This window comes from Poecile atricapillus, chromosome 9, assembly GCF_030490865.1.
Source record: "Poecile atricapillus isolate bPoeAtr1 chromosome 9, bPoeAtr1.hap1, whole genome shotgun sequence".
Taxonomy (NCBI): Eukaryota; Metazoa; Chordata; class Aves; order Passeriformes; family Paridae; genus Poecile; species Poecile atricapillus.
The window spans coordinates 16,356,688-16,383,292 of record NC_081257.1 but is presented as its reverse complement, the minus strand read 5'-3'; the positions used below and the strand labels follow the sequence as shown (position 1 = coordinate 16,383,292).

The following is a 26,605-nucleotide window of genomic DNA, read 5'->3' as shown; positions in this document are numbered from 1 at the left end:
TTGAACAAAAAATGTCTGCTAATTACTCTCTGAAGACATATTTTAGCTGGAATAAAACAGGTTTTACTTCTCTTGGAGATGTTTAAGAGCACTGATCATAAATAGATGATATTACATAGATGATATTAATTAAATGGGAGTATTATTTTCTTAAGGGTTTGTGCAAGTAGCGTCTGTAAAATCTACTTTACTTTTTCTTATTATTTTGTATTAATTTTAACTTGGATACATTATGCTATTTTAGTACTTGAGTTCTAGAAAACTTTTTGAGCTGAAACTTGCAGGGTCTGGATCTGGTCTTCTATTCCTGGGTGTAACTCTTCTGGCTTTTAAGGAGCAACTTAAGATCTTGTCAGCAGAAGGAAATCATGGAAACTGTCCATGTTCCTGGAGTCTCCCAGCTCGGTCAGGTGCAGAGCTGTCTGTGTAGGGCTCTTTCTGGGAGGGCTGTGCTCTGCCAGGGCAGTCACAGCAGTATCCATTGCTTTGAGTGTGTTTGTGCAGGCTGCAGCAGGAGATTGTCACCAGAAAAGCACCATTTCCTGCTTCTGCAAGTGCAGAGGGGATTATTTTGGACGAGGATGAAGGCACTGGAGAACACGTTGGGGAGATGCTGTTACTCTGTGATTCCCCAGTGCACTTCTAGCTTAATTTCTGCCTGATTTACTTCCACAGAAACTAGCAAGGGGAACATGTCAGGTGCTGTTGTTGAGAATTAAAATTTAATACTTTGGATGAAAATTGAAAGGACAGTGCCCTGATATGTTTCCCTTCCCAAGTTTCTTATGGCAATGCACCGTAAGTGTGAACAGAAGTAACACTTGGAACATTCCAAGCAACTGAAGAGGAAATTCACTGGAAGCCCTGCTGAATTTACCAAGCCTAGGCAAGTGTGGTATTTTATTTTTCTAATGAATTTTTTTAAAATCAAGATTTCTTTCATTGTCACTTGTGCGTGGAAATCAGAGATTCACAAAGAGATTATAATTCATTCTTTTTTATATAAACGTTATGTGTACAAACTTCATGAAGAGAACATTATTAAGAATGCAAAAACAAGTGGTCACAAGAAGAGAGTGTTAAGACTGGAATTGCAACAGAAATTCAACTTCTCTTATGCATAGGCATTCTGATGAAGTAACCAGAATTAGGTAAGAACACATAATACTCTTCCAGAAAACTTCTTCCTTCCTCAGTGCACAAGATGGACAGTGCTCAGTTAATGAGCAGCTATTCGAGATGCTGTTTTATCCTCAGTGTTTGATATGTGGCCCTAAGCTTTATTTACAGCACATTGTTCAGACCCTGCTCAGATGTCAGAATTATTAATTTCCTCACAGGCTTTCCTGTGCTGCTCATCACTACTGTATCCAAGTGCTACACAGGTTTTAAATTAAATTTATCTCTACAAAGCCCCAGTGAGGGATGTGGTATTATCTCTGTTTTACAGATGGGGAACTGACAGAGATTAAGGTCAGAAAAATTCGCCAAATTTGGACGTACATTTTAAGACATAAGATTGGATTTTAGCGCACTTCAGATCCTGCAGGTTGTTCTGTGTTCAGAAAACACCACTTGCTACTTCAGCATCAGGTGTGTTCTTCTTGTGGCTGGATAACTTCCCCAGCAGCTCAAGGCTGCAAATATGAACATTTACATGTCCCTGTTGATCTCTAAAGAAAACTTTGTATTTGATATCTTGGGCAGTATCACATGGGAACTTGGAGCTTTCTCTAAAATAGGCAGAACTTCAGTGAATCACCTGCAGAAATGAGGCACTGGGGCTTGCTGAAAACTCTAATATGACTTTATTATTAAAGACTGTTCCTTAATGCTTGCACGTAAATTGTCATTACACAAGCCATCTGAATTCTCATCCTTATCAATTTGGTCGTTTGATTTTTGCAATGAAGAAAGATTAATTGGGAATATTGGAATTTGTGATCCAGTTAATTTGGGGAATGAATATTAATTGAGAAACCATATTGCCTCAAATATAGTACTGTCTTCTCTGTGATAAACATGAAGAGAATCTTTCCATATGAAATTTCATATATTTTCATTGTATATTCAGATTTCTTACCTCTGTGAAGACATTCTAAATAACAGATGATATATGAGCAAATCTAGCAAAGTACTGTTTCTCTGTTAGCGAAAACTTTAATTGGTGATTTTTATGTGTTCTGTATACTGAGTACATTTACATGATTTTTCTTGCATTTTCCCTGCTGGCAGTTTATTTTACACTAGTTTTGGTTTTAGGCCTGTTGATTGCTTATTGAGTAGCATAGAGAGTTCAAGGTAAGTCCCTTAGTTCTTCATTGTTCTTTGAAAGTAGCAGTGTAGATTTGCACCAAAGCTAAACATAGTGATTTGTGAGTCTTTCTGTTAATTTTTGAGAATTTTGGTTGCATTAATTTGACCAGGGAAAAAGATTTTACTGTATGGTTTTGTGCTCCTCAAAGTCTATCTCTGGTTTATTTTCCTATCTCTTAGATACATATTTCTTTATATTTTCCCAAAGCTCTTTGAAATCGCTAGCTGAAAATGATTAGAGAAGTGAAATGTTTCTTACATTCATCAAGAAGGGTACCAGAATAGTGGCTGGTATGACAGAATTATGTAGACAGTTAGAGAACCCCTTTCTTTAAATACCTTTTTAATGTTAACCTGCAAAGCTTCTTATTAGACTGCATTCCTCCTGCCAAGTTCATATTTTTTGTGGAACTGGGAGGCTACCCCGTGTGTATGAAGTTGGACAGTTTTCTCCTAGCTATGAAGTGCACTCAGGGAAGCCAAAACGTCTCTTATAATAACACAAGAAAATGAATTTTTCAGTAGTTTCAAAGTCTGTTTTGTTTACAGTTGTATTCATTTCCAGACTGCTGAGAGCCAGCTATTCCCAGAGCTTCATGGTGTTGCTGTGGCATTACTTACAGAACTGCTTGCTATTGAGGAAAAAATGAAAGTTAGTGAGAACTTTGCTTGACTAAGTATGATTTCCTACTGGGCAGCTTGGGTAGTACATATGTATTGTGCAAATCACCTTTTAAATAATAAATTACATCCATTATTTAAGAAGTGCAATGGTAGTCCAAAGTTTTCACTGGAATGAAACCATTTATGCTCACCTTCTATAAAATATGCTAGTACTGGGGCAGTCAGGGCTGTGGGTGCAGGGCTGTGGCACTGAGCTGGCAGCCCAATTTATGAGTTACCTGTCCAGAGGAGTCAGAGGAATTCACAAATAAATCAGAGCTTCAGCTTCGACAAATGCCAGCAAAATTCTTGAAGCTACAGAGGGGTCCCTGGTTGAATTCTCTGCCAGTTTTCCCTACTTCAGCCTAAACATTCATCCTGCAGATTGCAGATGAAGATTTAATCATGTCTATAGATTTCTAATTACTCATGAGTATCTTATTAGAAACCCTGGCTGGCAAGGAGCTCCAAAGATCTTTCAGTACATCATACAAAAATTTGTTCCCCAATTAGTTGCAGAACAGTCATTTGGCACCCAATTCTTATTTAAAATGTTAGCAAGTTTACAGAAAAAATGAGAACATAATACTCTCAGTTATTCCAATCCACTGTGTGACCATAAATGTTTTTTAATCTTGAAAAGTTAAAAGCAGGAACACTAAAACATTTTTTGTTGATGCCTGAAGTGATACAGCATAGGAAAGAGAGCCAGAAATACAGCAAAACCACACAAAACTATTTGCTTGGTTTATGGCTTGATTATGTGACTCATGAAGTTCTCTACAGTGAGTCTAGGTTAAAAAATAGTCATATAGATTGTTTTCTAAGAGGAAAAAACATGAATAATCTTATGGTAGTGACAGATAGATGAAAATGCATATTTGCCAGAACATTTGGCAATCATAAAGTAAAAAGCAACCAGGAGAATGATGTGCAGATGCAGTAAAATGTGTAATTATTAGATGAATAAAAAAATTAAAATAATAGATATGTAAAGAAATGAGCTGTTAAAAAATTTCCTCTGTTTATATAATTTTTTTAAGCATTTCTTTTATCAAGAATCTTTTACCAAGGATGATGCAGGCCAGCATATTCAAAATTCAGCTTTAGGCTCTTTATCACAATATCTTCCCCTTTCGTTTTGGTTTCTCTGTATTTCTGCTTCAAGTATTGCGGTGGAGAAAATTCTTTATTACATCAGTGATTTTGAAATTTGACTTAAGGATATTGACAACACCATCTTTGTCTTCTCTTACTTGTGTAAATCAATCAAAGGAGTTGCTGGAGTTGTCTTAAGGCCTAATTCTGAAAGTAACCTAGTAAAGCCAAAAACTGTTCAATAGATGTTAGTGGTTAATTTGTTAAGAGCACCTGTCCAGTGGGGAAAGATTCCTGGAGAGCAACTTGAGGTGAAAATGTAACCCTGAACTTATCAGGCTTAGTATCCTACTGAAATAAATCTAATACCTGTATGTATTACATAACAGGAACTGCAAGCCACTTTCTCTCAGCAGCAAATATCTTATGAAAAGAAGTGGTATTCAGTAAATAGCTGTTTTTTAATTTAACTGTATTTTCTGCTACCACATATGAAACTTCTCCCAGAAAATATCACGTAAGACTGCCTGTATTTGCCTAAATTTACTTACACCATAGTGTTAATTATTAATCTAATCAAAAATCTGTAAGTAGTTTCCTGTCATGCTTTAATGCAGTTTGACAGTGAGTGTTTCCTTTTCCAAAATTTTCTTACTTTTTCAGTCTATTTGCAACCCAACTATCATTCAACATTACCTTGCTGAGCAAGGACCCTCACAGTGCTCTGTACAAAAATGCAGAAAGCTCTGACTTCTGGCACAGGTGTCTGTGGGAATGGTAGGGAAGTGACCAGAAAGCAGGAATGGCATTTGCCATTTTCTAAATATATGGTCAAGTAAAGAGAGAACATTTGGGAAAAATCAGAGGGAAAACCCGAGCAGAGCAGAAAAGTTGAACCTAGATAAGTGTTTGGATGCAGCTCACAAATGGACCCGTTTAAATGAACCAGAAATAGTAAGAACAAGTCACACTAGGTTGCATTTTTCCAGTGAGTATAGTATAAACCTTTTCAAAAATATCTTTCAAATTTCAGCATTAGAGCAGCACTTATTTAAAATACATAATTAGATATATGTGTGTAGCGTGGTAGTTCTGTAATTGGACTGTACAGTTGTAACAATCCAATATTTTGGCCAGTGTCCTTGACCTGCTTTGTGTGGTGGGAGCCTCTTTTCCTTCCCAGCTGCTCCCCAGGGTGCCCCCCTGGGCTGGCAGCTCTCCATGTGGATAACCCTGGGAACCCCAGCCTTGCTGGAATCACCCACCTGGGATACACTCAGGGACATGGCAGAGGGGGGTGGATGGCAAAAGGAGGTGGGGGAAAGATGTGGACATAAATCCTTTGAAATGATGCTTCATTCATTCCACTGTCCGTGGAACAACCTGGTTTAAGTGGTTTTATTTTGGAGAGCAGGCATATATATAAGTGATGAAATGAGAGCTAATGGGATTTGTCCTAGATTCCAACATCTAGAAATAAATATAAATGTGGTGTACATAAATGTAAAGGACCCACTATCTATTATTATTAGCTATATATAAATGTAAATCTGACAATAAATTTTCATTAAATGTCTATTTTCATTTATATGCCCGAGGAATTGTTAGACTAAGTACAGTGTCTGCATTTTCCTCTGAATGTTTGTGTTACATTTATTAATTCAGCAAGCTGAAATGCTTGTGGAGATACTCAGGTCTCGCAGGAATTGCTCTAAATATAATAAATTCAAATTCATAGTATTACCAAATAGCCACGGTCTAATAATAAGTTTGAATTCAGTATGAAATTCTAGGCAAAATGACAAAAGAAAAAATTCAGGTAATAAATCTTTAAGAGTGTTTACTGATTCAGGAGGGCTTTTGAAAGTGAAGAAATTATAAAATCCTGTACTACATCTGGAAACTCATCATCCAACATCTCTGGCTCGTACCACACAAACAAGTTTTTGTCTGGACTTGTGCTGGCCTGGAGTTGTGTGGACATAGTGCACCCTGTGTGCTCTCCCTCTCTGATTGTGTTTTGGTTTATTCCACCATAAGGGTTTGGGAAAAGCCATTACTCTCCTCTCCCAATGGACTTCTTTACTCCATGAATCTTTTCATTTAACTCCTTGCAGCTTGTCTTCTGCAGCTCTCTTTGCCCCATCTCTGCTGTCCAACACTACAGCTGTCCAAATTGCGTTCACTCAGAGGAAATAGGAAGCCACTTCAGGGGAAGGCTTAGTCTTGGTGTGTATTTCTAAAGCCTATAAAGTGACTTTTTGTGTTGCTATATAAATAATAATAATAATAATAGCAGCTAAAACAAACAGCTTTTCCTTCACTCCCCATTTTTAAAGCCACTTTTTTTTTCCCCACTGAAAGGTTCAGCAAAAGAACATTCCTTGTTGTTCCATCACTTCAGCTCACTTAGTCTGTAGCTTCAAAAGGAATGAGCTTAAACTCAAGTGTTTCAATGTGCAGTGTGCTGGTCTCTATAGCGACCTTCCTCCCCCATCCTTCCTTTTGCTGGGGTGGAGTTTTTCTTACATTTATATATCTCAAGAGATGTCACAATTTTTTATTGCTCCTCTACCATGTAATGTAGCCCTAGGTAGCCACACTAGGAAAAAGGATTTTCATGGTATAATTTCTGCCATTTAATGCATAGTGTAAAGTGTTTTCTTAATTTTTTCCTTTTCTGCCTTTCACCTCTGTGCTTTAAAAAATGGCATGATTGATATTAATATTTTTCCCTAATAAAAATGTATTTTCCCTTGATCTTAGTGTTGGTAATACATTATTCAGTGTTCCTTCTTAATAAAAGCCATTGGTTGTTCCATTACTCACAGCAGTTATTACAACACTAAAGGTCTCGTTCATCAGAATGACTTGCAGAGGCAAAATCAAACCCCTGAGTTCTCCATGCATCAGGATAATAGCTGTGGTACATGCAAGTTATTAAAAAATTGAAATATAATGTGTTTCTTTGTTTTATTTTCCTTTTTTTTTTCCCCTCCCCCCTCTCTAGAAGATTAACACTGAAGAAAGATCTGTGAACATCATTTATTTTATTCTATATGTGTGGTTTTCTGTGTATTTTGTTCTTTTGGTAGAAGTCGTTGAGAGTGAATGGTTGATTTTTGATTGATTTTATCCTATTTCACAAAAAATCCTCCTTAAAATCACAGATCTAGTCCATGGATTTTGAGTTGTTCATAATTATCAGACTTGTCTTTGAATTCCTGTGGAATTTTTGTTGGATGATGATAGAAGGAGGTATAATCTTAGATAACCTCTGCTGATATGAGGGAAAATGGGCACAGTTTTGAGCAGAGAAGATTGTGAGAAGTTCTAGATCATGTCTTCAAACTGGGAATTTGTTTGAAAGATAACTTCTGTAATATTGTGGTGCATTTAGTTTGTGCATTCTAGTATAAAATGGACATAAACCTACTGCAGGGTAACGCAAGACAGCAATTTTATTTCATGCTCATAATTGTAAAAGGATTTTTAAAAAACAAAGTTGCAGTCTAGCTAGGATGTCAAAACAACAACAACAACAAAGTGATATTTGGAACCAAATCCTCATATTTGAAACTGGGCTGTTACCTGAGCACAGAGGCAAACAAGGGCTTCCACTTCCAGACTGATTTTCTCAGCGTGGTTAAATGGTGTATGAATCATCTTCTGAGGCACACAGTGTACACATGGACACTTGAAGAATGTCGAGCCTGTTTAGTGCTTTCATGACTCTTCTAAACCCTCATTTTTCTACAAGTTTAATGTATTATACAACTGTTTTGCCTCTACAAACCTTTTCATGTATTGTTTATAACTTTGCACCCTTTACCTGAATTATAAGAAAATAGCAACTTGGCCTAATTTGTATTCCAAAATGTTTGCTATAGAAATGAATTTGACAACTACATCTACATCATTTAAAGATATTTATGGGTTCTCCATGTATTATGGATGTTATACTGCCTTTGATGTCTAGCTTGATTCTGCATTTGCTGATTAACTTGTCAAAGTTGCAATTGCTTTACAGTGTTGCTATAGGCTTGCTCACTTGCTTTGTTCTTGCATTGTTCTTGGTCAACAAAGTTCTGTGTGTCTGAAGTTTGAGTTGCTTTTTGGGGTGGTTGTGAGGATTTTTGGAGCAGGGGAGAGCTTTTAAAAATTTGGTTTGATGATGGACCAGAAAACTGGGAGAGAGGAAGCTGAGGACAGACTTAGGTACATGTTGCCTGTGTGTACCTGCACGTTCCCTGACCAGTTGCAGCAGACAAGATGTGTAATGGCAGAAGAGAGATAATTTAGAAAAGGAAATGTGTATGTTAGTACACAAAAAAAATGAGAATGCTACTATTGTATTTGACTTGTAGTTTTTAAATAGGCTATAGTGCTCTATTTGAATTTTGTGTGTTTTCTGCTGGACTGGTTGCACAAAGTATGTTGAGACGGGGCAATGCAGCTTTCCTGTCACGAGCCGAAGATGAAGATGTACATCAGCTCACTGGTGATGGGCAGAATGGGGAAAAAGAGAAAGCCTTCTACAGAAATAGCCAAAATTCGGTGTCTTGTCAGCACTGGTTTGGTTACAAAGGCAAACCACAGGACCATACTGGCTCCTGTGAACAAAAGCCCATCCCAGGCAGACCCAGTACAACTGGGAGCTATTTGGTTTTTATCAGGACCTCAGAGCTCCCTCAGGTCTCTGCTCTTCACGGTGTCCATGTTACCTGTGCTGTGCTCAGGGGTGGTGCTGCTCGCTCAGGGAGCTTTGTGCATTCTCCTCCTTGGGCCCAAGGTGCAACCCAAAAGCCACAGGCAGGCAGGGGAAGGGACAGTTCTCATGGTGGTCACAGTCATGTCCTAGGAAAGCCCACAATAACAACAGCACTGGGAATTCCAGGGGTGAGACTGTGAGAGCAGAATGCAAAATCCTGTCCCAGAGGGGCTGGGAAATGCTGCTGCAGCTCAGGGGAAAGGGAGCGGAGCTGCAAGCAAAGGCTGTGGGACTGCAGATGGATGACTGTGGCATCACACATGGGAAGGTGCTTAGGTGCTGTGCAACAGGCCACAGTCTATTTTCATTGTAAGTGTAGATAATTTAGCTTGATTGACCATGCTAAGAAAATGGCTATATATTTAAACAGTCATAATTTTGATGTTTTCTTCCCTGCTAGATTAAGCAGGGGAAGCCACGTGTAGTGGATTCTAGTCCATCATAATCTGTCTATGATGGGCAGAATCGGTCCTTGTCAGCGCCACAGGATTGGTTACATGCATCACATTTAATGGGCTTGCTTGTTCTGTAGCTTCTGTGGGTGGTGAAAATGGAAATAATCCACACAAGCTTCTCCCTTCAGCATCGTGTAGAGAATTAAATACCATCCCCATGGAGAGGATCTAGTCTATGGCTGTCAAAGATACAGAAGCACCTTTTCTAGTTTTGTAATTCTTCTTGGCTTTTTCAGAACAGAAATAGCACAGCATGTGATGTTTTGACTCACTGGGAGAGAGAGGAGTTTTTAATTAGAGGCCATTTTCTGGAACTGGAAGAACACAAAATACGTAGTTAAATCTTGTGCAAGAGTGGGAGTGAAGGGTGCTGGGAGATGAAGCTGTTCTAGGGACACAGAGCCAGTAGAAAAACTAAGTGATTTTAGAATAAAATAATTTCTTTTTATTAGTGTTCTTAGGTATTCCTTGATGAAAATGTCAGATCCTGGCTGCTAGCAACAAGGATGTTTATTGCTAGGTGTTTGAGTTAAATAAGTAATATTCTGACTTGTGTGGATTTCATCCTTACAAAGTGGCAGCGAGAGGAGGGAATAAGTAAGAAAGTCCAAAACATGAGAGAAAGTAGCCTCCAGGACAGATCTTCATTGTACATTTCTTCTTGAATAGGGTGCAGAATTCAGATGTCTAAGTAGGACTATCTCTCTCCCCATAACCAAACCTTTGAGAGGGAGCAATGCCAAATATGAATTTAAGGATATAGGTTCCCTTAACTACAGTGTGTAACACAAGTTTTCTTATCTTGGTGAATTAAAAAAATTAGTATTTTCGTAAGACCTTAAAAAATTATAAAGGAAGAAATTTTTTGTTTTGCCACGTAAATTCGCAGTGTTTTTACAATGAAACTGAATATTGGAATCAGGACTGTCAACATGCATGAACAGGCAATGTTAATACAGTAAAATAAACTTTAAAATTTAAGAATTTAATACTCCTGGGATTGTTTCTAAAACAGTCCTTCCTATTAGCACAGAGAGATAATGGTATTGTAATTGTTTTCCTTTAATACACACATTTGAAGTTAGCAGGCCATTTTGCATTATCTTGTCTTCTCCCATTACAACCAGATGTGCAGCTTTCCTAAAACAGTGCCCAGGGGATTCTCAGCAAAAGCCTTGAGCTTGGTTCCCAGCAGGTGCTGATCTCAACACCTTGTTCTAAGGAGGAGTAATTGTATAAGAAAAAAAAAAAAAAGAGGCATTTTGGAGTACCAACACCATCTCAATTAAGTATCCAATGGGGAGGTCTGTGGTGGCAGGAAGAGAACATTAAAGAACTGCTGCCATCACTCCTTGCAATCAGCAAACTTCCAACACTTTTCCAGGTCTCTGATTCTAGTGATGTCATGTAACAAGCAGAAACCCATCTTGATGTCCTATGGACCTGGTTTTAGGTGAGCTTATCTTCTTCCCAGAAGAGAACTTATTTTCCTTTCAGAGTTCTTGCTGTGTATTTGACACAAGTGATTCTACAGTTTATGCTGTTTAAAAACGGAAGCACAAACCAAAACCCCTAATCCTGAAACTGAATAAATCTGGAAAACTGAGACAGGTGTATAGATTTCCTCTCAAAAATACATTTAATATATGAGTACTATTTATACAGACTGGGGAAATGCCATGTGCCTATGATGCCTTTTTCTTGGACCTAGAATTAAGAGCCAGGCATGGTTAAGGGATAAAGGTGTTTTTTTTGGTAGTTAATAAGGATCATTATGGTGCAACATTTCTCCAAGGTGAAATGTGCTGGAATGCACATTCATGGTAGATCCCATATGCAATTTTATAGACCTTGCAAATCAGCATATCTGACAAGGTTGCCCCAGTGAGAGGCTTGAATGAATAGCATGATATCTTCTTATCCTGACATATTCCCTCCTAGATGGGCTCAATTTTATTTTACAGGATGTATTCTAGAGAGGAGCTTGGTTTCTCAAAGCTTAGGGCTTTCTGGCCTCCAGTTGTGAGGCACTTAGGATGTTTGGTCTCCTGGTCCAACAGAATAGCAGGGCTATCCTAAGTTATCAGACTTAAGGTATTACAAGTATATATACTAAGGACACTGAGAATACATGAAAGGTATGTACATACATAAAAGGCAAAAAATCGTCATGGCATCATCTACTGAAACTTTACAAAATTATAAAAATATTTAACAACATTTCAAGATTTTTCTTAATTTTAACACTTATTTTTCAGGGTGTAATGTAGACTTCCATTGTATTTTTTTTCCCTCTTTTTTTTTTTTTTTTTTTTTTTTTTTTTTTATCTTTTCCTAGTATGAGTTATATGGATTTGAGGTCTGTTGTGGCTGTAAAATTAGTCTACTTGCTGTGTTAGCCTTTAATACTGTATTCCCACCTACAACTGCAGTAACACAGCTTGAAGGGAATTTAATTAGGAAAATGAGGCAGATGAAATAGGCAATGTGATGTATATCTGCAATATGAAGAAGAGTAAATACACTTTTCATCTGAATAGTCAGAAGAGAAACTGTGTTAAACTGGGCTGAAATTTAATCAGAAATGGATTTCTTTCATTTTCTAACATTACTGTGTAATTGTCCTCCTTATTACTGGGGATTAGAAAGGCTACCATCATTAAAGAGGAAACATCTTTAGCCAATTATGTATGGTTTGTAGTTTGCCTGGCACTGACCTCCTCTTTATGTGAAAAATGGAAATCCCTGGAGGAACAGACTTAGCTTGGTCATTCCAATCTGGGAGCTGGGGATCCTTGTGCACACGGTGTTTGCATCTCATGTCCTGTGTGCACACACCTGTGCTCTCTTGATTCCTGCTGGTTTACAGACCAAGCAGTAAATGGTAGAGTTCAGATGACTGAGAACTTGCTCTGCCAGTAGCAGTTTTCTGCCTGGCAGCACTCTGGAATATTCCAGCCTTGCTGTAGTGTGTTGCTGCACAGTCGTGGATATTTCACTTGTACCCATTACTTATTTCCCTAATGCATTTTTTAGCATTTGTGTTGGTTCTGAGCACGGATGATTATACTGTGCAGAAAAACACAGAGGATCACTAGGGCAGAAGGCAGCTGAAGTAATATATAATAGATCATGAATAATTGTTTAAGAAAAGTCTCCCACAATCCCTTTGCAGAATTGGAGAGAATAGCACTGGGAAGTCTGCAATATTACACAGCACAACCAGAACAACTGACACATTAGTTTGAAAAACATTTATTTTGTCTGAATCAAGGGATAGAAATACATTATTCAGATATATTTTTGCATAGTAAATAAATAGAAAAGGTTTTAATACATGCTTTAATTCTATGTATGAGATTTTTAAATGTTCTAATAATTCTGGATCAACCCACTTGGGCTGTAATGTGATTCTTCAAAATATTGCAAGGAAAGGTATGAGATTAGTGCTTTTACTTTACTGATTTTTCTAGGTCTTTTTAAAACAAGACAGGTAATGAAGTAAGTAAATATTGTGTGGTAGATGCATGATAAAAACTTAATGTCACCAAGCTTATTTTGCTACTCTTTGTTACTTTTCGCTTATGGCAGCAATCAGCCAGAGGACTTCCCCAGCTGATTACCAAACCTCAGGTTCTCTCCCTCCTTAAGTCAAATTTCAAATCATCATATTTCACATTTAGCATCTGTGATTTTGAAGCCTTGGTTTTGTGTTTAATTCTGTCCCATGCCTCTGGACAGAACCTTTATTTATCCCTGTTCTGGAAGAGAGAACAAGAAATTATCAGTAGTGCTTTGATTTCTGTCCTTAGCATTGCCAGGTGCAAGGGCAGGTGGTACATTTGATTTTCCAGCTTCTGGAGACACCAGTTTATCATTTCATCCCTGGTGGTTAGTCCTGGCTATGGAATGTGTTTCTCTCCTTTGTCAGAAGCATTTCCTTCATTGCAAAGAGAACCATGTCTCTTTACTGAATTGTGTAAAAACATTCTTGCATGTTTTAATCAGAATGAAAAACCCCCACGGGGGGTTGCTGATAGACTGCTTAAGAGAAATGAGGGAGATTGATTGAAGTTCCTAATAGTTATTTTTTTTAAGCATCAGCACAAGATAGCAGGTGTTTTCCCTGCTAAGCAATTCTAGTAGCTAAAGAGACTTGATTTTTGTATGTTGTCAACTTTCAAGTTTAATATATGCTAAGGGACACATCTCAGACACTTAATCTTCTTTTGACTTTATGTGGAAAGGAATGTAGAACCTTTTCAAATCTTTGAAACAGGCATAGTTAAAATCTCCACTCTTCCATGGTCTGTTCAAGCATTTCCTTTCATCTGTGATTTTCAAAAATAAAACAAGACATGGTGCCTGCTTAGAAAATGCTTATCACATGGAAATGCAGTAATCTGATTTGTTACTGTGTCTTTTACTAAGATTTGTATGTGTTTTTCTCATGTCAACCCTGACTAGATGCATCTGCTGCCCTTAATTTAAGTTCTTCTCTGGAATCAGACCACTACAAAGCCAGAAGTTCCTTTAGAAGAACAAGTCTTTCTCAAAGACCTTTTCAAAGTGTGTGCACTAAGAGGAGGGTGTTGAGTGTACTCTTTTTATAGGAGCAGGTACAAGTGGGATGATAAATTAGAATAAATCTCTTAGATTAAGAACCAAGTTTAGGTCTTACTGAAAACAGTAATTTTGCAAGAAAAGAACTGCAACAAAAGACCCTCCATGACTGTAGCAGTAGATTTCCCCATCTCAGCCAATATATAAAACTGAATTTCCTGATTAGTCACTTGGTTCAAGCTGGGTAATGTGAATATAATGCTTCCGATGTGTCTGATGTATTGTCACATGAAATTTGTCATTTCTTCATATTTTACCCTGCAGTACCTTGGATATTTCTGATTGAATTAAATACTTTAAATACTCTAGGGCTTAAAGAGCTAAAATAGACACAGTTGGGACTGTGCTGTAGCTATTTAAGAGGGATTTTCATTCTTGTCACGAAGAGAGAAAATTTTAGTGAATGAAAGTGGAATTCTTTGACTAAGAGAAAATGTGGCATTGATTGTCTTCACATTCCAGTTGCTCAAGCTAGAAAGTGTGGATGGAAAATGGCTAAATAAACTTTCTTCAATTTGCCAGTATTTCTTCAGGTTGAGGTATTTAATGGAGAGATTAAGAAAATGTGGTTTATTTCATAAGTCCTGTGTGCACTGATTTGCATTGTGTCAGAAAGAATGTGAAATCCTATTTGTGCTCTTCGAAGAACATGTTTACAAAGCAGTACAAATGAAAATGGGAAGGAGAAATTGCATTCTCTAGAATTTTGTAGCCCTGCCAAGACTGTGAGGTTTAAGAAATGATATATAAATTTTTCACTTTGGAAAGAAGTCTTTTCCACCACTCCTTCAAAGACGTGATCCTTTTAGGGAAGATGCAACAACCATTCCAGGACACCCAATGAGCCCAGGAGGCGCTATCTGTTAGAAGCTGCACAGGCAGTTTGACTGTTCTATTCCTGTTTGGAAAGGCAGAATCAGTCCCTTAATTATCTTCACTATTGTCTCTTTCAGACCCTGAAGGCTGGGGCTGATCATGCTGAGATTTGGGCAGCACCTCATCAAGCCCTCCGTGGTGTTCCTGAGGACGGAGCTGTGCTTTGCCCTGGTGAACCGCAGGCCGGTGGTGCCGGGACGTATCCTTTCCATGGCCAATCCTGGGAAAAGCACGACACGCTCAGGGAGCTTGGAAGGCCAGGTAGGATGGAATAATATTCCTGGTTTATTCCAAAAACCAGGCAGTGATGCTTGATCAGAAGATGCTTGATCAGTGTTGCAGAACTGCCGAAAACAGTTGCTTAGCAACCGTGACCTTCGAGGTGAATTTCTATTGACCTTTTCACCATAGAAGATGTATAAACAACCAGGTGCTACTAAAAGCATTTTAAAGTCTATCAGAGGTGGTACTGCTTAAATTCCATATTACACTAAATAACACATCCTGCTTCCCTTTTAATAATGTCACTTATTTTTAGATGTGGTAACTTTATGGAGGATTTTCAACTTTTCCTGGCTAAATGTACACCATTTGTCAAATGCCAGTAGAATCCTGTATGAAGACTTTGAAGACTTTTTTTTCGGGGGGGACAGATTGCTTTGATTAATTTAGGTGGGAAAGGATTAAATAAACCATCTGTATAGTGCACACATTTCATGATGAAAATATGAAGCCTCATGGTGTAAGTAAAATTCTTGAGTTAGAAACTATTGTAACTTGATTGCACAAGATGCTCAATGCACCTATTTAATGTATTTTGTAGTGTAGTGTGTTATTTTCTAGTCAAAATTCTGCTGTTCCGTAGCTTGTGCTGATTTCAGTAGCTGAAAGTGCAATTTTTCAGAAGTAATCAAGACAGATCACTTTTTCCATAGAGATTCATGATAAAATTTTAGTAGGAGTTCAGTTAGGCAATGAATGACTGTGTTTGGGAAAAAAAGGAAGTTGTCTGCAGTTCATTGAAAGTTTTCTTGTTAGTTTTGTAGTTTTATGTTGTTTCTTTCATAATTTAGAATCAAGTAAATTTTAGTATATATTTTTTAAACCCCAAAATATATTTTTTCTGAAATATGGAACCTTCCTTTCCTCCCATCACTTCTGGAGATTATAATTGTTCAATATTGAACTTTTCTCTCCACCTGTTTTGAATGGTGTTTGTGTGTATCAGAAGTCGGATCATGGCAAAGATGCACAGACTTCGTAGAAACTTTAAGGGTGTTACTGTCTCACCAATGTATTTTACTGAATAAAATTAACAGTTTTTCTGATCTTTGAGTTTCTGAAATTCCTGATGTAAATCCAAGATGATTTACAGATTTGTCACAACAAGAACCATTTCAAAGTCTATATAAAGACAGTGTCACATTGGTCAGTGTGCAATGCATGGCCCATAGGTGCCTGAGCAGTTGCTGTATGCATTGTGTGGATCAGAGAGTGAATAACCTCTTATCTGTTCTGTGAGTGCAGGTTTTAAAAACAATAATTGGCTATTTTTTTAAATTAATCAGTTAAGTGAGCAATTGCATCTGTTAAAAATAGAGTATTTCAGATGAAGCATTCTTGTTTTAAAGTTTTGTGTTCACCTAGTAATGACAAGTTAAGGAGCCTATAAAACTTAATTATAACAAGCTTCTTTCCTTCTTAAATAATTAAAGATTATAAACTCTTGTTGTATAATTATTGCTGACTTTTGGCAGATACATTTATTTGCTCAGGGTTTAGCTTTGTTATCCCATAATGAGTATTGCAGTGTATTTTATGGTGTCACATTGTTTTAATAGCTTGTGTTGTAATATATAATGTAGTCTTTGTTTCTCCATTGAATAAATGTTCAGGTTATAGAAACCCAACCCTTTTCCTTTCTCATTACAATAAGAAGAAATTAGGAGAGATCTTGATATAAAGGCTAGAATACAGTATGTAAAATAGAGCAAATTGCAGTTGTAAGGCTTTTAAAGTGTCTGTATAATGCAGCATTCATCTTGAGACCTGGCAGTAGCAAGTGTATTTTCTTTGTTTTATTGCAATAATTTTATCTGCCTTGTCTTTGGCACATGTGTGACATTTTTTTTTCAGTAGAAAATAAAATATTAATGTATGTGAATTAGAGAGACAAAGGAAATCAGTATGAAAGCCAGATCACTCCAGGTGGTGGCTTTAATTACCTAGAAAGGTTGAAATTCCATCTTGAAACAGAACATAGGGATGGAATTATGAATTTGCAGTAATAGTTTAAAAAAAAATTATACTCTGGGAAAAAGTCTGTCACAATGGCCTTGTGGAGTTCAGTGTGACTTGAACAATGCCAAAGCAGGCTTGTTCAGTTAACACACTGCTAAGTTTTGTATTGTTTATTTCGAGCTGCCAATCCTGTGAATTTAGCTTGACATTTGAAAGACAAATTGTGCTAATAGTCCAAAAATAGGTAGAGTGAAAATATAGTATTTATGGTAAGGAAAGAATTCTCCTGTTCCTGGACAGAGCTGCCTCATTTTTCCCAGCATTAGACTTCTGTGCACTGACTTGGGAGCCTGTTTGTATTGGGATCCCTTCGAGTGATTACTGCAGATTCTTGGATAGGAAGGTGCCAGGTTCTTATTATTGAGTAAGGGATATCTGGCATGAAACTGGAATCTGTAGTGAGCAAGCTACAATGGGCACACGTGTGTGACTGTAGGAAACATTGACCTCCTCTGGCACAGCAGGACAGAGGAGAGCTGCAGGTGGTCAGGATCAGTGCCAGCTCCCCTCAGGAGATCCCGTCCCTTTGGTGTCACCTAGCAAAGACTCAGAGGTGTCAGACCACGGGATGGCTGAATACATTGGCACTTAACAGCTGTAATAATAAGGGGTCTGTACCTGCTCTGCTCTTGCCATCTCCTTGTCTGATGTCAGAGCAGAAGGCACGTGGCATTGGGGATGGTGTTGATTAGTGATATTGGGTTTTGGGGTGTGCTGTTATGATGACTTTCTGGCACTGTTGCGGGGCTCAGAGTCTGAGTGGGAACACAAATGCTGTACTCAGTGCACATCTGTGCTGTAATCTTGTACCCAGCTTGTAGCTGGGTGTTCTGGGAGCTTGCTGGGATACCCTCACACAGGTACCCATTCCCCATTTCACAAGAGTCCTTGTTTCCTCTCAGTTCTGTCAGCTTGCTGCTTTGCAGAGAGTGATTGTGAAAAGCAGTCATTTGTGGCTCCCTTGAACAGCTCTGTGGTTGTTTTGGAGGAGGCAGCTATTCAATAGCTGGAGCAGTGTAGGGATGTGTCTGTAGCCAGCAAATGCATTGTTTCTGTCACACAAAAGGCACAAGATGAACTGAATCAGCTCATGCAAACAGCATGAGCTCAGCTTCTCCTTGGCTTCTTGCTTGAATTACTTCTTCAGAGCCTTGCTGCTTCCATAGTTCCATAGAGCAGAGCTGTGGTGCTGTTTGAAACAAATTCCATCTGCTCTTCCACGTGGACTTCCTTTGCTTTAATATGGTAACAAATACCTTGTGAATGACCTACCATTTTATTGATGTTTCCCTAGCCCTGCACCAGAGCTTTACATGGTCTCGCTCACATCTTCAATAAATATGAACTGGTTTTTATCGCTGCCTTTCTCATGGTGTAGTGCAGGGTACTTGTTTTCATCTTGTGTTAAATATGAAAAATGAATTTCAGCATTAGCAGAATCCATTTGGGGACCAGGACTTTTTATTATAAATAAAATTATTCATTAGTTATGTCCAATTTTTTTTTCAGTAGACAAGGTATTGATCTTTAGATTTGTGTTCAGGATGCCATATGAAGAACTTGCACAAAAGGAACACAGCAACATTTGTAAATTGATTGAATGCAATATATAATGACAGAGACAAACAGCAGATCTATGGCAATACTATATTATACAAAGCATTTTTCAGCAGTTTATTGAATTGGTTATTAAAAGGAACAGTCTTTCCAGCTGGGAACAGCAAGCTGAGGGTTATTGGGACCAAGTAATTTTATGGAAATTTGTGGTGGACACTTTGGCTCCCTTACTAAGGGCGGATGTATGTGTGTAATAAATGAGAATAAATACTTTACAACAACTTTTCATGTGGGATTGATTATGAAAAGGTTTTTCCATTTAAAAAGACGAACAAAAGGGAAACAAAAAAGAAGACTGTTTAACTGTTATATACTGAATTTTGCTGGACTATTTTGTATTGTTCTTTTCATAGATATCTAAGTTTTCTCACCAGAAAGTATTCTGATTGTAGGGAATAGACCATGTATAAAACCTCAAAGCATATTAGATATTCTGGCACCTTCATCATTACGTGGAGTTAATGGTCATTATTTGTTGCCGAGGCAGTGTGCTGTTCCATGAGTTACTGCTGCTTGTTCCTGTTATTAATGAGCAGAGAAAACATTAGTTGAGCCAGATGCTCCCTTCAAAGGCTTGCTAACACCCCGAGCTGCAGTGTAATTGTTCTGGGTCTGCTGCAGGGGTGGGACAGGATCCAGGGTCAGGCAATGTGAGAAAAGCATCTGCTCTGCTGCAGAGTTTGGCTGGCTGGGAGCTCCCTGTCATCTGCTGTCACAAGGGCTGCAGTGCTTGAGACTGATGTATGCTGTAGTGCCACAAATATTTTCCTAATGCTTTCCTTAAAGGTTTTGCAGTTAAAAAAACCAATCCTTTAGAATTAGTATTGTTACTTAATATATTTTCAAAGTAATTTTTCATTTAGTTACAGACCTGACAGAGTTTCCACTGAAGACAGCACACTGGAAAGAACAGTAGTATTCTCTCACAAGTTTGGTTGAAAGCCATGGTATTTATCTTGTACGTGAAATTTTAATTCTTCATAAACTTACGGAACTGCTGCTATGATTTTATTTGTACATTACACCTTTATCATATCTATATTTATGCTCCATAAGTATGAGTTTTACGGGTTTCAGCCTAAGTAAGTGTTAATATTTACCATAAAACTAAGATTAAGAAAATGAAATTCAGTTATATTGCAGAATATAAGTTTATATCTGCATATTGCAATAATTTACACTGCATGTTTGCAACAACTTGTTAGACATATCTAATCTGCTGGGAAAGTACTCTTTTCTTTAGTGCTCATTACAGAAGCTTCCTATACATTACTATCATTATTAGTTTGTTTAGCACAATGTTAAGGAGCAGTCATGCTCCCTTTAGCTCTTTAGCAAAAAGCTAAAAATAAAGGGGTTTGATAAAGACTTTGTAATTTAAATATGAGGCTGGAGATGCAAGGGAATCACAATGGAGACACAAAAAGTTGTTTGCTACAATGAGGCCTGGACTACTTCCATTAATTTTTCAAAATGTGTAATAACTCTAGAAGAGGAGGGCATTAGGAAGAGGATGCAGTTCCTTTGCTGGTGCACAAAGACCTTCTGAATGGGAAGAACTGAGATAAATGATGCATCTTTGAAAACGGAGGGAAGTATAGAATGTATCTCTTCATCAGGAGTGCAGAGGAAATTCAGACTTTATGTATTGTAAGTCTCTGAAGCTTTTGAGTATCAGTGAAAACTCCTGAATTTTTTTTACCTCAGATCCCAAATAAACCTGTTCCATGGCACTTTCTTACTGATCTCTCAAGTAGGACTTATCAATGCCTTATAATGTTTACATTCACAAATGAGTATAAGAAAAACTGTTCCTATGCTGAATAACTTTTAGCAAAATTAAGCATAAAATTAATAACTTTAAGCAAAATGTTGTACAGAGGGCAAGGACTGGGTCTGTGCCTTTGGCAGCACCAAGCCAACAGAGCAGCTTTCCTGTATTCTCAAGTTCCCTTCTGGGAAAAGGGCTCTCCTCAAACAGCCCAACAAATGACTGATCCGCTCTGTGTATGCAAACCACTTGAACCTGCTGGTGATAGAGAGCCCAGTTAATTATCTCAGGGCTGGAGTCATTTTGTTTGCAGTCTACAAACAAAAGGATGGTGTTTGACTCGCATTAAGAAATGCTGCTTCTGAAGATAACAGATCCAGGGCCCTGTGCACAAAAGCTTGTGTGTATGACTTATTTGTGAGGATGGAGTTCAACTGTCTCCTTTGGTCTGATAGAAATGCTTTCTGTCCCTTCGAATCTTGTCCTGCTTGGAAGGTGCTGACTGTTGAAAGAGGATGTCCTTCACCATAAGGATATACAATTCTGTTTGCATTGTTATAGTTGCATTAATATACTGGTATTGATGAAAATCCCATTCTAAGCCCTTTGTGCCAGTATTGTAAATAGAAAGGAAAAAAGAATGAAAGTAGTGTGATCAGAAGTATTTCTTGCCTGCTTGCAAATGGAGTAAATTACCAATTAACCTATTTATTTACATGTATTCAGCAGACTAGTGGTAAAAATTTCTCAGACTGTAGCAAAGCCTGCATCAGAAGAGGTGTTGGAAAAGTTTGGAAAAGCTGAGTAAGGCCACATAAGGGAGAGGCAGTAGCTCCTGGTTGGAGCCTGTTGCATCTTACCAGGGCTGTGCAGGGCCAAGCAGTCTCTTACCAGTCCTGTGTGGAGCCAGCCTTCAACCCTGACTGTGTGGAGAGGAATGAGATCTCTGGGCTCGTAAGAAGTGGCATAATAGGTTGGATCTATGCAACTGAATTTCTTGACTACATTGCTAACAAATACTAAAATTCAGCTAAAAAGTTCCAATTCCATTGTTGTCTAATGGCTTTTATTCACCTATTCATCATCATCATTGATTGGAACTTATAAATGGCTTAAACCACTTTATGCATGAACCTCTCTACTGCTTTGTGTATTTCAGGGGCACTTGCTGTACAATTCTGAAGGTGTGTCAGTAATGTGTGTCTTCTAAAAGTGGAACTGCTTGTCCTTATGAGCTCCAGGGATGTGCAGAAGGGCTCCCATTTTGTCATGCTTGCCCTCATTATCAATTTTCAAAGCATGTTACAACTGTAGTTTCAAAGTAACTAAAGTGAATCTACTTTGAGGTTTCTGTCATTGAGGTGACAAATACCTGGTAAAAGGATTTATTTTAGCATTGCAAGAAACTTGGCCAAATGTTTAGTAAGAAAAGCCTCAGTCTAAGGAGCTGGAAGAAATCAAGCTTAAAAAGAAGAAGAGCAAAGCAATGTGGAAGGATATTAAATTAATAACAAACTTTTGTATGAAAAGTGTCAGGGAAACTGAGGCAGGACTCAGAAAATGTTAAATGAGTGTTTCCTTTGAGGTTTAACACAAATGGGCATTATTGTTTAAAAAACTGTGAAGTCCTGTGTATCTTACAGGTACCTGAAGGGAGGTTGTAGAGAGGTGGAGATCAGTGTCTTCTCCCAAGGAACAAGCAATAGGACAGAGTAGTAGCCTGAAGTTGTTCTGAGGGGGGTTGGATTGGACACCAGGAAAAATGTGTCAAAAGGGTTGTCCAGCCCTGGAAGAGGCTGCCAAGTGCAGTGGAGGAGTCACCATCCCTGGGGGGATTTAAACAATGTGTAGATGTGGCACTTGGGTACATGGGTTAGTGGTGGCCTTGGGAGTGCTGAATAAAGGGTTGGACTTAATGAGATTACAGGTCTTTCCCAACCCAAACAGTTCTGTGATTCTGTAAATAATGAATACTTTTAGTCCAGCAGTTACTTTCTAGTCCAATGGAGAGCAAATTTGTGATTGGTATGCTTATTGAACAAACCTGTAATTTTATCCTTTTTATCGTATCAGTAAAACCCAAAGAAACAAATGGATGGTAGATAACAAATACGAAGGAGGTGTTTGCTGCTGTTGCACTTTTGACACCATAGAAAATTTCTGTACCTGTGTCAGTAGCAGATAACCACAAGCACATAACCATAACCACATTCAGGTACCAATTACCATGAGCTTTAGAAAAGAAAGGAGTACCATTTTTTTTCCTCAGTATATAACTGGATTTAAGTTCAGGTTTTTTCACTCATTTAAGTAGTTTCTGGCTAATGAAGGAGGTGACAGTTACAAGCCATTCCTGTTACAGTTTGTGCACCTTTTGTCCTCAATATAGCCATTAAAAAGTGATATGCAGCACACACACAGTTAACCAAGTCTTGGAAAGCTATTGCATGACTTGCTCTTACAGCAGAATATAATTAAAAGAGATGATTGGAATACATGGTTATTCATAATAGATGTCACACAATTACCATAAGTAATGCAATACATGCAAAATCTCCATTTGTAATGAGAATAGATTTGCTGGAAAGTCAATTGGAAATTTCATTTATTGCTTATTGTTTCCAACATATTGGGATATTTTGTGCTATTCAATGTAATACAACTATGTGTTTTCTTCAGGAACACATTTTTTGGGAGGCATCTGGCATGAACTTCCTATTGCAACTCCTAAGAGGAGATCCAGTGATCCAGTATTAATCTGTCATCTCTTCTCCTTTCTGTGAAGAGCCTAATATATGGTATTTTTCTGTTGAAACATACATTAATATTCCTTGATGTACCATAATTACAATCTAAAGAAGATATTTCATAATTTCACAAGTAACCATTTTGTACTCCTTATATTTAGAGGACCTCTATTATAGTTTAACCCTGGTCAACAACTAATCACCACAGAGCCAATTCTTGTTCACCTGCAGCAGGAAGAGAGAGAACTGGAAGGATAAAAATAAAAAACTCAATGTTTGGTATAAAGACAGTTTAACAGGTAAAGCACAAGCTGCTCACATGAGCAAAACAAACCAAGGAATTAATTCGCTGCTTCCCATGGGCAGGCAGATGTTCAGCCATCGCCAGGAGAGGAAGGACCCATCACACCCCTTTTTGAACACCCCTTTGTTTCCTTCTTCCTCCTGTACCTTCTTCGTTTTCCTTCTCCTTCCCTTAGCTCTGTATGCTGGTTGTGACATGACGTGCTCTGGGACCTGCCTTGGGTCACTTGGGATCAGCTGTCCCAGCCGTGTCCCCTCCCAGCTCCCTCACGAGGTGGGGTGAGGAGCAGCAAAGCAGCATCCCTGAGTTGTCAGTGCTGTTTCCAGCTAAATCCCAAACTGCCCCGTAGCAGTTCCTGTGGAGATTAACTCCAGCCCAGCACAAACCAGAGCAACCTTCAGCAGCGAAGAGGGAAGTAAAGGGCATGCCATGCACATGAGAAACAAGCAGGAATGCTCCCTAAACATGCAGGAACGAAGGAATGTGCCACTGTGATGTGCCATCCTAGTGCCTTTTGCAGAACAAAAAGTGATCTATAATGCTTGATTTTCAGACTGCCTGGTGTAGAGGTCAGTCCTTTGAGGGTAAAGCCAATTTGCTGTATTCTCTTGATGAGTGCAGATGCAAAGATCTGGAGAGAGGCCTGGTCATCAATACAGAATTCTTCAGATGCAACTTAAGGAAAAACAAAAATCTTGAGCACAATTGCTTTGCTCTAACACAGTTCTAGACGTCTGTATACCTGTGTAAACTAGCTTGAGTTTTGAGATGCAAGGTCTCAGGGCTGTTTGGCTTCTGTTGGTTTTAGGTAGGATGAAGTCCTTCCGTCCCTGTTTTCCTCCTCTCCACCGCTCAGTGCAGGTTACTCATTCCCAGTGCTGTGCTTTCCCCCACCGGCTGCTCCAGAGGGGAGCACGTGCAGCATCTCCCACCTTCTGTGTACCCAAAGGTGCTCACCTGTGCTCCTTCTTTTGTTCAGGGAATGTTTTCCTCTGTGGTTTGAAGTGATAAGTGAGACTATCAAGTACAGTGATTCCAGAAGGCCCCGTAATTGCTTTGCAGAGCTTCAGCAGAGGGTCAAGCACCTTCTCTGAGCAGGTAATTGGGTAAATTATGTTTCAGTAAGTTGTCCTGTGTGAAGTTAGATACCAACATAGCAGACAATGGAGGCTTTGTTGTAAAATGAGGCTACAGTAGGAAGTGGAGTGCATAATTCATGGGTACAGATGTATTTCACTTTATCACTCATACCATATCTGGGTTTCTAAGGCTGCACAAGTGTGCATAGTCTGCTATTCATTTGCTAATGTATTTTACTTGATGCTGTTCCTTGTAAGCTGCTGACTTCTACTGCTTCTAATCAAAACATGAAAACCTCAGCATCTCTCAGTGATCTCTCTTGAGCAAATGTTCTTGTTGTACAATAAAAGTTGAATATTCTTCTTTGGATGCTCCGGTGTAACATGGTACTGCATTCAGATGAGTGATCTCTCTACAGAGGCTGCCTAGGAGCAGTTACTTTTAGTTCAGGATTCAATGATCTTGTCCTGTGAGTAACTGGGAATGTATTGAGGTGGCTTGTTGCTGTTTGCTTCATAAAATTAGAAATTGTGTGCAATGAGTATGAGTTTAAATAGGTAAATTTGAAAAGTCTGCTTTTTATGCAGCCTTGTCTGATGAATTTTGTGTATCAGAATACTACATTTTGTTCTGATGTAAAATGTAAACTATTTATAAACATATTTTAAAAATGTGTCATTTTTTTTAGTCAGTATTTCTTTTTCTGTCACTCCCAGGTAAAATTTGCCTGGTTGTAGGAAAGGAATATATGACACAGATTAGATATTTAAAATATGCCATAGAAGTGAGCATTGCCAGAATTCAGATGCTGAAGTTGAGGCACTGTGAGCACACATTGCAGGAACACTTTCTTAGGTTCAGTTTTGTTAATGATGTTTTAGTTGGATAAAGCCTAACTAATGTGGGATTTAAGTCACTTTACTACCTTCAAACACCAAAGATAAAGGTGAGAAAAATTATAGTGAGTACATGGCTCAGTAAATAAACTGCATTCCTGGCTTAGAAGAATCCTAGAGCCCAATGTGAAAACAGTACATTTCTGGTAACACTACTGAGCTCAAAATCATGTATGATTTGGGGAGCAAGAGGAAGAAGGGAGAAGTAGAGAAAGGGGAAACAGGTTTGTATATATGGGAATAAAATTTCCAGGAACAAAAGTCTTAGATTAACAATGGCATTAATAAGAGCTATGGCTGGAAATATGAGTCTGGGTATTCCTGAACTATAAGCAGTGATTATTTTTTAATATTTAGAGTAAACTCTGAATTAAAGAAATTGGTAGAGATGAGGAGTATTTGTTATTATCTGGTAGCTTGAAATCAAGATTGATCTTGTATTTAAGACTAATAAGAAACTATTATCTGTATGGAGGAATGATAATGATAGAGTCTGGGTTGACGTGGAGGAATTCAGAATAGTTTCTTTTTCTCATGCACTGACTGATGTGGACTCTTAGTGGGACAACAATGAGCTGGCATTTTTTGACAATCTCAAGTCTTCAAAATGGAATTTCATCTTCTTTAAAAGAAAGATTGATATAAAAAGGAAGGGAAAAAGGTGCATTAGGAAGTGAACTCAAGATAATTGGATAAGCTCTCAGTGGAGAGGTGTGTCATATTTTTGAAGGGGGTATCATTTAACTTTGAAAATAGGAATGGAGAATTACAAATAAAGCAGTTTTATTGACCGTTTAACCTCCTATCCTATGATAGGAGCTTGAGAGGGAACATAAAGTTACTCTGTTTCTAACATCTATTAATTGCTAACTTAGAATTTGTTAAAATTCTGCTTTGCTCATATATAAGTCATTGCATGTATAGACGTTTTAACACTTCTGTGAATTGCATTCATGGCAGGGCAAAATTCAATTAATTTGAACTGCTTCTGAAAAAAAGTCTGGTGTTTTGGGTTTTTAACTGCCTGATCATGAGGACATTGGAGGGCACCTCTGCCAAGCTTTACCTACCTGTTGAGTGTTTGGTG

At 38.2% G+C, this 26,605-nt stretch overlaps 1 protein-coding gene across 6 annotated transcripts in view; it reads left to right on the top strand.

Annotated features, from left to right (window-relative positions):
* FHIT (fragile histidine triad diadenosine triphosphatase) overlaps window positions 1–26,605 on the top strand; it is a 540,874-nt gene that overhangs the window by 128,407 nt on the left and 385,862 nt on the right. For all 6 annotated transcript variants that reach the window (XM_058845396.1, XM_058845400.1, XM_058845401.1 and 3 more), the window contains one exon: window positions 14,880–15,001. In XM_058845396.1, the coding sequence (XP_058701379.1) occupies window positions 14,902–15,001 (100 nt within the window). In that variant the 5' untranslated portion in view covers window positions 14,880–14,901. The remainder of the gene's footprint in view (window positions 1–14,879; window positions 15,002–26,605) is intronic.